Raw genomic sequence first — 15,388 nt, 5'->3', positions numbered from 1 at the left:
CCTCGAGATTTGATTGGAATAAGTGTGGGTGCTTCCGTTTCATTTCGGATTCCAATCCCAAGTATATTCTGGTCCACGTTTTGAATCCCACTTCACTTTGACCAGAACTATTCTTTTATGCTTGAGATTCTTGATCTTTCTATCTTCAATTTGCAAAGGTTTCTCAACGAATTTCAACTTTTCATTTACCTTTTGTATCTTGAAGGGGTACTTCTAGTGCTTTATCAGCTAAACATTTACTTAAGTTACTTACATGAAATACATCATGTATACCTGACATTTCCTCTGGTAATTCTAGCTGATAGGCTACTGGTCCAATTCATTTGAGAATTTGAAATGGTCCAACAAATCTTGGACTTAATTCTCTCTTACCGAATCGGATTACTCCTTTGCATGGATAGACTTTTAGTAGCACTTTGTCTCCAACTTGGAATTCCAATGGTTTGCGTCGATGATCCGCATAACTTTTCTGACGATCTCGTGTGGTCTTTAATCTCTCCTTGACTTGATTTGTCTTATCAGTGCTCTCTTGTATAATTTCAGGACCATATAATTGTTTTCCTCCTATTTCTGCCCAACATACTGGTGTTCTACACCTTCGTCCATAAAGGGCTTCAAATGGGGCATCGTTAATGCTTTTATGATAACTGTTATTATAGGAGAATTCTATTAGTGGTAAATGGTCATCCCAATTTCCACCAAAATCCATTACACATGCTATTATAGGAGAACTCTATTAGTGCTCAAGTTTAATTTTGTTCCCATAGCTACTTGGAAACTTTTCCAAAAATGAGAAGTAAAACGGCTATCCCGATCCGATACAATGGATTATGGAACTCCATGTAATGAGACAATTTTTTCCACATACAGCTTAGCTAATTGTTCCATTTTGAAAGTTTCCTTCATTGGTATGAAATGAGCTGATTTTGTTAATCTATCCACAATCACCCAGATTGTGTCATTACCTCTTCTTGTGGTAGGTAATTTGGTAACAAAATCCATTGTTAGAAATTCCCATTTCCATTCTGGCAATTCTAATTGTTGAAGTAATCCTGATGGTTTTTGATGTTCTACTTTAACTTGTGAACAAGTTAAGCATTTGGAAACATAACTAGTTATGTCTTTTTTCATTCCTATCCACCAATAGATTTTCTTCAAATCTTGATACATTTTATCTCTTCCAGGATGCATTGTGTATTTGGAGTTATGGGATCTTCTAGAATCTTTTCTCGAAATCCTGCTATGATTGGTATCCAGATCCTGTTCCCCATTCGGAGAATTTCATCATTTCCTTTGACAAGTAGATCAATGGTACCATTTCTTTTCTCATCAGCAATATTATTTTCTTCTATTGCTTGTTTCTGAGCATTCTTTACTTCATCAATTAAATTGATTTGAAGTTCTAACATTAGAGCTCGCATTCTTTTAGGTTTCTCATGCTCTTTTCTGATTAATGCGTCGGCTACTATATTTGTCTTACCTTCACGGTATAGGATTTCACAATTATAATCGCTAAGAATTTCCATCCAGCGTCTTTGCCTCATGTTAAGCTCCTTTTGCCCAAAGATGTATTTTAAACTTTTATGATCTGTAAATACAGTAAACTTACTACCATATAGATAGTGTCTCCAGATCTTTAGGGAAAAAATTATTGCACCCAATTCTAAGTCATGTGTTGTGTAATTCTCTTCATGCTTCTTTAATTGTCTAGATGCGTAAGCAATAACTTTCTCACGTTGCATTAGTACGCATCCCAGTCCTGATTTAGAAGCATCACAAAAAACTGTGAAATCTTTAGTTCCTTCTGGTAGCGCAAGTATTGGGGCATTTATTAACTTTTGCTTCAAAGTTATAAAAGATTTTTCTTGCTTAGGTCCCCATTCAAACTTGACATTCTTACACGTTAACTTGGTTAACGAAACTGCTATTCGGGAAAAATTTTGAATGAAGCGTCTATAATATCCCGCTAATCCTACGAAACATCGAATTTCTGTAAGAGTTTTAGGAATTTCCCAATTAGTAATAGCTTCTATTTTGGCAGGATCTACATGAATACCTTCATGGTTAATCAAATGTCCTAGAAATTGTACTTCTTGTAACCAAAAGTCACACTTTGAGAATTTAGCATAAAGCTTCTCTTTTCTCAATAGTGTTAAAAGTGTATGATGATGTTTGACATGATATTCACTGGTTTTGGAATAAATAAGTATATCGTTTATAAAAACAATTTCAAATTTATCCAAATATGGTTTACATATTCGATTCATCATATCCATGAATGCAACTGGTGCATTGGTTAAACCAAATGGCATGACTGTAAACTCATAATGACCATATCTTGTTCTAAAAGCTGTTTTAGGAACATCTTCTTCTTGCACTTTTAATTGATGGTATCCTGAGCGTAAATCGATTTTAGAAAAATATCGAGCTCCTTGGAGTTGATCAAATAGATCATCAATTCTCGGTAAGGGATACCGATTGTTAATTGTGACTTTATTTTATTCTCTATAATCGATACACATACGCATCGAACCATCTTTCTTTTTGACAAACAATACCGGTGCTCCCTAGGGTGATGAGCTAGGTCGTATGAAACCTTTTTCTAGCAATTCATCTAATTGCTTATTTAATTCTAGCATCCCTGTTGGCGCTAATCGGTATGGTGCTTTAGCAACTGGTGCTAGCCCTGGTATTATATGGATTCTAAATTCAACTTCAAGATCAGGCGGTTGCCCAGGTAAATCTTCTGAAAAAACATCCGGATATTCCGATACTACCGAAATTTCTTTTAGCTATTTTACTTTGGCACTAATGATTACAGAAATCATTTTACTTTGGCACTTAGATAGCTTGCCGCTTTCATTACTGATATAAACTTTCTAGGCTTGAGCATCTTATCTCCTTGAATTGTAATAATTTCTCCTGTTGGCGAGTGAATTTCAACAGAATTTGTATTATATAGAATTCGAGCATGATTGGCTGCTAACCAGTCCATTCCTAATATAACATCGAATCCAGCCATATTCACTGGGGGTAAATTTGCTTTAAACTGGTGGCCTAGTAAGTTTATGTTTTCTTCTTGGAGTACTTCATGAATATGAATGGAATTTCCATCTACCGTCTCTACCGTGCAGACTTGATGGAGTTTGGTTAATGGTTGATTTAAGGCTTGGCAAAACTTCGTGTTTATAAAACTTTGGTTTGCTTTTGAATCAAACAATACTTTAGCATAAACGTTATTAACAAGGAACGTACCCGCAATGACGTCCGGAATCATTGCTTCTTCTTGTGCTGTAAGCTGAAAAGCTCGTGTATTCTTCTTAGGTCCATATGTGTTCTTTGCTTTGTTGTCTGGCGCCTTTATCAGCTTTGGACATTTTGGACGGATGTGGCCAGGTTCTTCGCAGTTGTAGCAAAAACGACTTTCCGTTCTTCTACATTCTTCATCCGTATGTCCAGCCATTTTGCAATAATTGCAATACTTAGTTTTCTTAAAAGCGTATCTCCCTGAATGCTTTTTTCTGCAAGTTCTACAGAAAGGATGAGCATAGGATTGCCATGTTCCTTTCTTCTGAAACTGTTGGGTAATCTTCTGGGCTAGATATTTCTTTTTGTTTTCTTCCTGAGTTCAGACTAACCCGTCTGTCATGGTGTTTGCCAGCTCAACTGTTTCTTCAATAGTTTGAGGTCTAGCTGACTTAACCAGATCGCGGATTTCACTTACTAATCCCCAAATATAACGAGAAATTAGTACTAACTCTGGCGAAGCCAAAGCCGGTACCATTCTTGCATATTCGAAGAATTTTGTCGTATACTCACGACACTTCACACCCTCCATCTTGTGGTTTAAGAACATAGTAGCAATCTTTTCTCTTTCGTGAGGAGGACAAAATTTCCTTTCTACTATTTCTTTAAACTCTTCCCAGGTCATAGTGTAAACTATGTTTCCCTTTGACTGGAGGACCGTGTTCCACCATTCTATTGCTTCATTAACGAAAAGATTAGAAGCATATAATATTTTATCTTCTTCAGCACATTTACTGATTCTTATAATAGCTTCTGTCTTTTCTAACCAGCGTAGTGCTGAAATAGGTCCTTCTTTTCCTGAGAATTCAGTTGGTTTACAGGCCAAGAAATCCTTGTAAGTACAACCGTGAGCTTTTGACTTTTTGGGTAACGGTTTGCTATTTCCTCCATTCACACTATTACTAGCTTCAGTGTTAGACTTCCGTTTGTTATTCTCTGTCTTATGCCTAATTATAGACACGGGTTGCTTAATGGCATCATTAATTAAAGGAATTGCTTCAGTGATTTTCTGAGCTATCATATTTTCAATGGCATTCATATTCAGATGAGTTTCTTGATTATGAATTTCATGATTATGCTCGTTTTCATGATTGTGCTCATTTTCGCGATTGTGCTCATTTTTGCGATTGTGCTCATTTTCGTGATTGTGCTCATTTTCGTGATTACACTCATTATCATGATTGTGCTCATTCGACATCTGAATTACATATAATAAAAGAAATATTAATATCGTAATCAAATAATAAGGTAAACAAGATATTAATAACACATAAACACATAGACACAAAATATGTCAAAATCGTCGATCTTTGCGACATTTACTCTTTTTTTATATATATGCATCACTATATTTTACATATACACACTATATATATGTGTCACTACACACCTTTCTTACATACATGCACTCTTTTTTTTTATCAAAGAAATTACGATAATGAACATATAAGTATTATATATATATAGCTTTATATATAAGGCTCTCGGTCATAGTTTTTCCAGCGTAGGGTCTCCCCAACATCCCTCAGTCTATTGGCGGTATCCACCAATTCATCCCCATAGTGACGGAGCTCTGTCGTCATTTCCGGCGTATGGTGGGGCAGTTTACGGTTTCAGCCTGGAATGGTGCATAAGGATTTAACATCATTGTTTGATATTGACAACTCGGTATTATACTCTTAATATATATATATATTAATATATGTGTGTGTACTCAGAGAGAAAAGAGAGTTTGAGTAAATTGTGAATGTCCCGTTTGCTTCCTATTTATAGCGTCGCGGTACGCGATGGCCATAGGCAAAGGCGTCGCGTATCGCGAAGCATCTTTATAGCTTTGCTGAGTTAGCCCTAGGAATGCTACGTGGCACGCTACATGTATGAAACGTCTCATCCGCGTAAATTCCACGTCGCGGTACGCGATGGGTAGTCTAAACCCGTCGCGTATCGCGGTGGAAGGATTTTAAAAAAATCTTAATTCCCAACAAAAATACGATGCGAGCGTGCGAAGTGCAAAGTGCGCCATCAAAACCTCACATTGCGCCCATCGCACTTCGCCCGAGCACGTGCGCGTTCGAGTGCTTCGCACCCTCCGCTTTGACAACTCGGTATTCACAATTAGTTTCTTTCGATCAGATAGGATATCGCTATGACAACTCGGTAATATACTCTTAATATATATATTAATATATGTGTGTGTATTCATGGAGAAAAGAGAGTTTGAGCAAGTTGTGAATGTCCCGTTTGCTTCCTATTTATAGCTGATTTCAGACCCCTTCGCGGTACGCGATGGCCATAGGAAAAGGCGTCGCGTATCGCGAAGCATTTTTATAGCTTTGCTGAGTTAGCCCTAGGCATGCCACGTGGCACGCCACGTGGCATGCAACGTGTCATCCGCGTAACTTCCACGTCGCGGTACGCGATGAGTAGTCTAAACCCGTCGCGTATCGCGATGGAAGGATTTTTAAAAAACCTTAATTCCCAACAAAAATACGATGCGAGCGTGGGAAGTGCAAAGTGCGCCATCAAAGCGCCACATTACGCCCATCGCACTTCGCCCGTGCCCGTGCGCTTTCGGGTGCGTCGCACTCTTCGCTAGGACTACTGGGTGTGATATATCTTATATGAACATTAACATAGAAATTTCCTTTCTTAGAAAGAGCTCACTAGTTTTATAATCTAGTGATGTGGGACAAGATACTTACACTTCTATTTATACTATGGTGGAAGCCTCACCTTTTCTTTCCTCCACCAATGTGGGATGGAACTTCCTTCACTTATTTCTTTACTTTCATTTTATGGTTTGTTATACATACCTCTATAAGATTTTTTCTATAGTGATTGTATAAAGTTTGTATTTAAGGAATCATAGAGACTTATGAAAGAAAAGCATATTTTATGTACATAATTAAACTACTGAAGTACAAACTCATTCACTTTTCTTAAATGCTAAAATAGAATAGAGGTAGGGTACCAAAAAGACCCAAATACCCTTAAACACCACCTGCGGGTCACAGAAGAGCTCCTCATATGCCACACGCGGGACATATGGATCATCCGCATACTATGGTTGAGGAAGAACGCCCTTATACCACACGCGGAGACATCTTGGCACCCTCAGAAGTCATCCGTAGGATAGGACATCTGTCCGCCTAAATGACTGGAAGGCAATGCCAACAGGACAGCTGTCACCAATTAACTATTCTTTAGAAGAATGCCCACGATCGTTACTTGAGGAATACGTGACCTATCAGCCAATGAGCAAAGGACACCTGGCCAGGTTGTTACAACCGTGCACATGGATAGGGTGCGACCCCTCCTATCATTTGGCAATGCGTGTCCAGGTTATTATACCCATGCACATGGGACGTATAGCTCAACCTATCATAAGAGGACATGCGTCCAGACGATTATCAAAGATTCTCTAGAAGAAGACAATTGGCCCAATCATCTTCCTATATCCTTCGGCTATAAATACCTTGTCAAACGGGATGAGGTATTCATTCACTCACTCACATTCTGACTACACTTAGTCTATTTACTTCAGTACTTTCTCCTTTACGAACGTTACTGATTCTCACGCCGGAGGGTGGTTACAGGAAGACCCCCCCTCTTGTCCTTCCTGTAACGAGACTCACGTTGCTTGTTTTGCAGGTTCCAGTCATTGGACTTTGGAAAGTTATACTCATATTGTGTTAGTAATTACCGTATTGTACCCTGTGGACTCATTAGATCCAGGACCCATACCCGGTGATTGGATCTGTGTTTCTTCATTGGCGCCGTCCGTTTTGGTGTTAGAACAACACAAGTTTTTCGTTGGTTTGTTTGATATGAGTACACTTCCTGAAGGCCGACGGGAACTCCTGCACCCGATTCACGTGTAACTAACACGGAAGCACCTCGCGGTTTCGCTTCAAGTGTTTTTGCACGTATCACGAATCCAAGTGGTCGAACTTTGGAACGAGTCACGGCTCCAGGATCACGAAGTGTTGACATAACACCTGGGGGTTTGACCCCAGAGAATCTTCCAGCACCAACCGGCCCTACTCTTACAGATATGGGACGTGTTACGGCGCCGGAAGGTTCTAATTTGGGTGATATTGGACGAATTATGGGGGGAAATCGTAGAACTAGGTCAGTATTGGACCTGGAAAACGATTCAGGTGATTCTGACATGGCGAGATCTCACCAACGTATCCCAGATCTAGAGGAACACGTAACCAGAAGAGTGGCTCCATGCACAACAGCAAAGTTTGGCAGCTGAATATGAGCGCAGAAAACGTAATGAACGATTTCATGCTCGCGCTCTGAATTACGAGGAGTCTCCTCGGAGATCCCTTTCACCTCCACCAACAGTAAGAGGAAGTCAGATCCGTTACAGTCAACAGACGGAACAAGAGTTGGGCGAAATACCCAGGTTGCGCCCTCGTCCTCTCATCGACATGCGGATCCCATCCTACTTAGATGAGTTTGATAGTTACGATTCAACTTATCAACTGGGGGACTACAGTTTGTATACCGGTGACAGTAGGATGAGTTCGCGGGCAAGAAGCAGTCGTCCGCGGAACGCAGTCCGCCACACAGAATACCATAGTGATGCAGAGAAGGACTTTACTAAGCCATACCGTCCGGCAACTTTTTCCAAAATTTATAGCAAGTATTGCTACTGCACCCTTTCCTGTTATTGCTAAGATACCTACGTCGGTGGGTAAATACAATGGGATGACCGATCCCAGATATCATCTCCAGAATTTTGTGGCGGTTGATGGTGTAAGCGGGTGGACGCTCCCTTATTGGTGTCATATGTTCGCTTTGACACTAACAGAGGCAGTAAGAGAATGGTTTGAGAAGTTACCTGATGGTCAAATTTCTAGTTGGGATGACCTGGTGAAAATTTTTTCTTAACAGTTCAGCCAACAAAAGAAACATACGCGTGACCAGTCAGAAATCTTAGATGGTGTCCACCGCGATAACGAATCCATAGAAGATTTTATTACCGGCTTCAATGACGAAAGTCTGGACATTGGTGGGATCAGAAAAGACATGTTGCGTGGTGCCTTCCGCAAGAACGTCAAATGTGACGAGTTGATCCGCACACTTACTTGCAAAAGATGGAATGCCAAAGGAGTGGGATGACATCATGACCATGGAAAAGTTGTTTGCCAACACTGAAAAAACATTGAGAAATAACAATCCGAAACAAAAATTCAAAGTCGAATTTCAAACTCCATGACCCAATAAGCAGACAAAAGGACCCATCTGGTCCAGATTTCAGCCAAAGGCGGAAGTCTCAAAGCCATTTGATGCAAGATCTCTCATTGGCAACAAGAACAAAGCGGGACCCTCGAACCGAGGTCCCAACAATTGGACCCCTCTCTCAAAGACTCCCGCTGAAATTCTCACTAGAGAGAACATGAATTTCAGAAAACCTCAACCACTCTCAAGAAGGGCATTCCTTGATGTCAAGAAACATTGTTCGTTCCATGACGACATTGGTCATAACACGAACGAATGCAAATCATTAAAAAACGAAATCGAGGCGGCTGTAAAATCTGGAAAACTTAGATATTTAGTGAAAGATGGAAAACCTGGAACTGGTAAAGCTCCCGCACGGGATATCCAAGGTCCAAGCAAAAAGCAAGTCAAGGACTTGAATGTTCATATGATCCAGTCCGGATACAAGATAGGGAAGAAGAGACAAGAGTCCAAAGACGAGGAATGGAAGAATGAACCATTGATTTTCCCGAGAATAAAAGGAGGTCCCAAAAACAAAAACCCCTTGATTATCACTGCCCTTTTCAGTCATTATCGCTCCCAGTATATCTTCTTCGATACTGACAGCACATCTGACATCATGTACGAGCAATGCTTTGAGCAACTCGACGACGAGGATAAGGAAACACTAAAACCTATTCATGCCCCGGTATCAGGATTTGGGGGGGGATAATGCACCCACGAGGGGTGATTTCTTTCCCAGTCACTTTGTGCGACGGAGTGCATTCAAGGACTGAAGAGGTTGAATTCTTAGTCTTACCAGCAACATCGAAACATGACATTATCTTAGGACGAGAAGCAATTGGTGACTTTAATGCTCATCCGTCCACAGCTCACGGTGCGGTAGGGGTTCCAACCTACACTGGCGTGGCAATAATTCATGTCAATCGACACTGCTTTACAGCAGAAAGCTCAAAACCCACTAAGAATCCAAGACAAGCTCGGAGAATTGAACTGAAAAATGGGTTTTGAACAAGTAGTTTCCTAATCAGACTGGAACGATTGGGCCTGCTATCTCTGAGATAGTGAGGACTTTTCTGAAACAGTTACTATCAAAAAATATTGATGTCTTCGCTTGGAAACCCGCGGACATGACCAGTGTCCCGCGGAATATTGCGGAGCACAAACTGATGGTAAACCCATTGTTTACGCCGATAGTTCAAAAACAACGTAAGTTAGGTCCGGAACAAACAAGGGCAATGAATGAGCAAGTTCAGGACCTCTTACACGCTGGAATTATTCGTCCAATTCGATATCAGACTTGGGTCGCTAATCCATGTATATTCCCCAAAAGCAATGGGGAATGGCGGATGTGTATAGATTTCAAAGATCTAAACAAGGCATGCCCCAAGGACTGTTATCCGTTACCGTAAATAGATCTTAAGGTTGATGCTGTGGCACCATTCAAGTTCAAATGCTTCCCGGATGCCTACAAAGGCTATCATCAGATCCGAATGGCTGCGGGCGATGAAGACAAAACAACATTTCGTACCGATCAAGGTACCTTTTGTTACAAAATGATGCCTGTCGGACTGAAGAATGCAGGAGCCACATATCAATGACTAATGAACATAGCGTTTAAAGATCAAATTGGTCGAAATCTGGAGGTCTATATGGATGATCTCGTAGTCAAAAGTGTTGAGGAAGACCAGATGTTGAGAGATATCGAAGAAACATTTGAAACCTTGAAGAGAATTAACATGAAGCTGAATCCAGCTAAATGTTTATTCGGAATGGAGGAAGGAAAATTCCTGGGAGTAATTGTTACAGGTGCAGGCTTCAAAGGCAATCCGAATAAAGTCCAAGCTGTGGCCTGCATGCCTTCTCCCTCCTCTCTCAAAGAAGTTCAGACACTCAATGGTCGATTGGTTGCTTTGAATCGTTTCAAGGCGAATCATGCAGCCATGTCTTATCCTTTTTTCTCAACACTAAGAAATTGCCTCAAGAAAGCACAATTCAAATGGACCGCGGAAGCGGAACAAGCTTTCTTGGAAGTTAAAAAAATGTTTGATGGAGTTGCCTACGTTAACAGCACCCCATGCGGGAGAACCTTTAACGTTATATTTATCGGCTTCAGACATTGCCATCGGGGCTGTCCTCTTGACGGATAGAAAAAACATTCAAACACCGATTTACTACGTTAGCAGAACATTGTCAGACCCGGAGACAAGATATTCTATGTTGGAAAAACTTGTCCTCGCACTGGTCTACGCTGCCCGTCGCCTCCGCAGGTACTTTCAGTGGCATCCCATCAACGTTTTAACCGGATACAAACTCAAGAACGTCCTTAGCAAGCCGGAATTGTCTGGACGATTGGCAAAATGGGCCATTGAACTAGGTGAACGTGCGATAGAATACAAACCTAGACCAGCAATTAAAGGGCAAGTATTGGCGGATTTTGTCACTGAAGTCCCACAACACAAAGAAAAGGAGTGTATGATTGAGCAGCAACCCCAAGCACCTCCTGAACTAGGACAGATTCGGTCCTGGTTCACGGATGGGGCTTCAAGCAATGAGGGATCTGGCGCAGGCCTCAGGTGGGTCAATCCCGAAAGCCATGAGTTTACATACGCCATAAAGTTAGATTTCAAAAGTACTAATAATGAGGCGGAATACGAGGCTTTCTTGGCGGGCTTGCGGATAGCCAAAAAGCTTGGGGTTAAACATTTGGAAGTCCGTGTGGATTCCATGTTGATTGCGGGACAGATCAACGGCACATATGAAGCAAAGAACGACATAATGGCTTCATATGTGTCACAGGCGAAAGATTTGATGCTTCAGTTCTCCTCATGCAAAGTCATCCACATAAAGAGAAACGAGAACAAATCAGCAGATGCTCTTAGCAAATTGGCTTCAACAAATTTTGAACATTTTGCTAAAGACATCCGCATTGAAATATTGGATCGCCCGTCTATCCCGCAATATCAAGTTCTGGTGATCCAAACAGGAGTAGAATCCTGGATGACACCTATTATAGCATACTTGTCATCCGGAGCTCTCCCAAAAGGAAAGGACGAGGCCCGGAAGATAAAGCACAAAGCCTTGAACTATCAGATGCACGAGGGGGTTTTATACCGCCGTTCCTTTCTCAGACTACTACTTCAATGTGTGGATGCCGAGGACACGAACAATTTGATCAGAGAGGTTCATGAAGGCATATGCGGTCTTCATGCTGGCCCGCGCATGGTTGTAGCAAAATTAATGAATGCCAGATACTATTGGCCGGGGATGCATCTGGACGCTATGCGTGAAATCAGGAAATGTGATTCATGCCAACGCCATGCTCCTAACACGATGCGACCAAAGAACGAACTTGTTCCATTCACTTCAGCTTTGCCATTCCAGAAATGGACTATCGACATAATGGGACCGTTACCTGAAGCTCCGGGACGCGTCAAATTCTTAATAGTAGCCATTGACTACTTCACAAAGTGGGTGGAAGCCAAACCAGTTGCTTCCATTACAGCAGCAAGTGTTAAGAAATTCCTGTGGGAATTCATCATATGTCGGTTTGGCCTTCCTCAGGAACTCGTTAGTGATAAAGTAACTCAGTTCGTGGACAGTGGGCTACAGGAATGGTTGAAAGAATTAAAGATTTCTCAAATTTTCACATCTGTAGCCCACCCGCAAGCAAATGGTCAGGTTGAGAGAACCAATCGGACCATCAAGGAAGGTATTAAAGTAAGATTAGGAACTTAACGGACGGGTTGGGTTGACGAATTACCCCATGTGTTATGAGCCTTCCGCACTCAAAAGAATTCCAGTAATTCCGAAACCCCCTTTAGTTTAACCTATGGCACAGAGGCCATGATCGCAGCTGAGATCGGGATTCCATCCGCCAGTGTTTTGCTGATCGACGATAATGATCATGGACTCCGGATGAATCTTGACCTCCTCGAGGAGAAGAGAGAACTAGCGTCAATCCGCGAGCATAATTACAAACGCTAGTTTGAAAATTATTATAACCCGCGAGTCCAGCGAGGTGAATTTTGTGAGGGAGACTATGTCTTCCGCAATAATGAAGCCTCCGGGCAAGCTGGCCCCAACTTGGGAAGGACCTTATAAAATTCAAAAAGTATTATCTAAAGGAGCCTACAAGTTAGAAAGGTTGGATGGGACTGATATCCCCAGAACTTGGAATGGGGCCCAACTGAAAAAGTGTTACATATAGTATGTTTTTCTTGTTGGCCTGCGTGCCTGGATTAGATATACACAACTTATGTATTTCCATCTTTTGTAATTTGGCTTATGCCCCATCTATGAAAATTCTATTTTGGTCATTTACGACTTATGTAATCTGTTATTGACACACAAAGAAGATCCTACAAACACTTATATTATGGAAAATAAGACAAAGTGTATCGGATGCAAAAAGAAACTTCTTTATTTACGCAAAAGAGATTACAACAAAGAGAATTTAATTACAAAACAAAAGACAAGTCTATCTATGACGCGGTCTCTTTAGACTCTGCGTCCTTTCCTTCCGCATCATCAGCATCCTCTTCATCTTCTTCACCAAGATCAAGAAGGTCTTTTAAAAGCTCGATGCTATCTGTAAGTCTCGAATCTGGATCACTACAATTATGATATCAACTAAACGAGTATTGGTGCGGAATGCCAAAACTCGGTGATTCAAGAACACGAATAATAACAAGTAAATAACACAAGATTGCTTCAAAACACACGTATATTATTGAATACGTCGGGTGCTTAAGCACTTACAATACTTGATCACAAGACTAGGAATGAACAACCTCTAACCCTATACATAACATGCCTATATATAGGGATAACAACCAACTAGGCCGGCCCAAACAACCAAAAGCCCACCGAGAACACTATACAAGCCCAAAAACCCAAGCCCAAACAAGTAGAACTAAATAAAAACTAAGCTCAAACCACAAAACTAGGCCCAACAATCTCCCCCTTGGTTTGTAGCTTTATCTCTAATCTTGCTCCATGTAATCAGTATCTGCATCCTTCAACGCTCCTGCCCAGAACTTGTTGTCGATAATAGACGCAACCCTGCTTGTGTATTCTTTGACGGCTGCTTCAAAAAGCGGATCTACAGTAATCTGAAACGTGCTGAGTGTCTTGATTTCCCTCTCTCCAAATTTCAACAAATCCTTGGGATCAAAAAATTGAATTTGACCTTTTCCCTTTTGTAATCTGACAACACCCGTGGCTGTAACGGAATGATAAAACCAGAATCTCATGTTTTCCAATGTGCCATCAGAAATGGCATCTGGTACAGGAATGTAAGTGGCTTTCTTTGTGAGAGGCCACATCACATTCACCATTGTTTTCCCAGTCCTTGGATCCAAGACACCTTTAGCTTTCTTCAGGAAGGATTCGGCAGTTGTCATGTTTGGAAAACCTTTATCAACTTGACGCTTGAGAAAATTCCAGAAATCTGTTTCTCTTTTGTCATTAGATGGATTTGTGAATGGAGAGTTAATTAGATCACTCAAATCCACTTTAGTCCAGGAGCCAAAGTCTTTCATCTTCTTATAGTATTAAGTTTTTCCTGACTTTCTCTTAACCCACCACATGTTCTTGTCTGCATCAAAACCCCAAGAGAGAATCCCAGATCGATCACCATATCCGTCAGAGAATCCCTTTTCAAGAGTGACAACGAACCTTTCTGGGTGATCTGATGACACAACATTCTGATCAGAATTATTCATCACCAACAATTTCTTCTTTCCCTTTTCAAGTAGTTTCTTCTGAATACTGGATGATTTCTCTTTGGTGACGGGTGGTGCTTCCATGTATTGCTTTAAGGACTCTGATTCCTCTTGTCTGCTAATATCAGTATTGTCAACTGGACGAGCATTAGAGTCTTTATCTTGATCAGCAGTGTGGGGTTGATACAATACGTCTTCATTACTCTTGAATTTATCTCCAAATTCCTGAAATAGCTTTTGTTGGAGATCAAGATACATTGCTGTCAAACCTCCCATGCCAGACTGGAACTCTTTAATCTTGGATTCTTTGTCTGAGTTGATGGCCTCAAGTTCTTGAATACGGACATCCTTAATTACCGAATCCTGCTCGAGTTCAAAGACTCATCGTTGCAGTGCCTGAACATCTACAGGAGCGTTCTCAAGAACCACACCTTTTCCCTTATTCTGAAAGTAGTTCTCCTGCATAGCAAGGATTTGAGCAACCTTATCTGAAACACCCGAGCTTGATTGACCCTGAACGGATGGACCGGATGAACCAGAGGGAATATCTGAAGGATTTGAGCATGGAATTTCTGTCTCAAATTTAAAATCACTGACAAAGTCACTGGACAGCAACTCCTGGAAAGATGGTTCAGCAACAGGGCTGATAGTTGATTATGGTGCTGGTATGGGTGTTGATTCTGGTGCTGGTGTTGATTCTGGCGCTGGTGTTGGTGTCACGTTAGTTGTTTCGACTTCACTGTCCAACTCGCTGGATTTCAAATCATCCCTTTTTCATTTACGATGAATGAGATCAGCAGCTGGTTCTTTAACATAGTCTTCCTCAATGTCTTCAGTAACTATCTGAGGAGGCTTCAAAGCAGTTGACTGAATTAATACTTTAGCAGCTTCAACAGCTTTCATTCTTTCATCTTCAGTAAGAGTGACTGATTCAGGGTGTTCCTCTTCCTCTTCTTCATCATCTGAAATTTCAAACGGTGCCACATGCTCGTCAGCAACCTGAGCTACGACAGGCTCAGCTTCGGTCTCAGCAAAACGACCGAATGTTACTAGGGGTTTTAATCCCCTATAAACCACTTTGGCTCCCTTTCTCGACTGCTTCATTAACCCAAATGAATTGGGTC

General features: G+C 41.1%; 1 protein-coding gene across 1 annotated transcript; it reads left to right on the top strand.

Annotated features, from left to right (window-relative positions):
* The first annotated feature begins 10,587 nt into the window (after positions 1-10,587).
* On the top strand, positions 10,588-12,525 carry LOC143556772 (uncharacterized). Its single transcript, XM_077046246.1, has 2 exons — positions 10,588-11,235; positions 12,382-12,525. Exons 1-2 carry the CDS (start codon positions 10,588-10,590, stop codon positions 12,523-12,525), a joined length of 792 nt encoding a protein of 263 aa, XP_076902361.1.
* Positions 12,526-15,388: the final 2,863 nt, after the last annotated feature.

Source organism: Bidens hawaiensis, unplaced genomic scaffold (assembly GCF_021521415.1).
Source record: "Bidens hawaiensis isolate Kalapana, Puna unplaced genomic scaffold, B.hawaiensis_p1.1 tig00000001_1, whole genome shotgun sequence".
In the NCBI taxonomy this organism is placed as follows: Eukaryota; Viridiplantae; Streptophyta; class Magnoliopsida; order Asterales; family Asteraceae; genus Bidens; species Bidens hawaiensis.
Note: the sequence above shows the minus strand (reverse complement) of the source record. Positions and strands in the feature narration are given on the sequence as shown.

Excerpts from the sequence above, each read along its gene's own strand:
- LOC143556772 (XM_077046246.1), top strand. The coding sequence starts at position 10,588 with ATGGAGTTGCCTACGTTAACAGCACCCCATGCGGGAGAACCTTTAACG. Across the intron at positions 11,236-12,381 it reads GGATAGCCAAAAAGCTTGGG|GCCATGATCGCAGCTGAGAT; the intron begins GTTAAACATTTG and ends TATGGCACAGAG.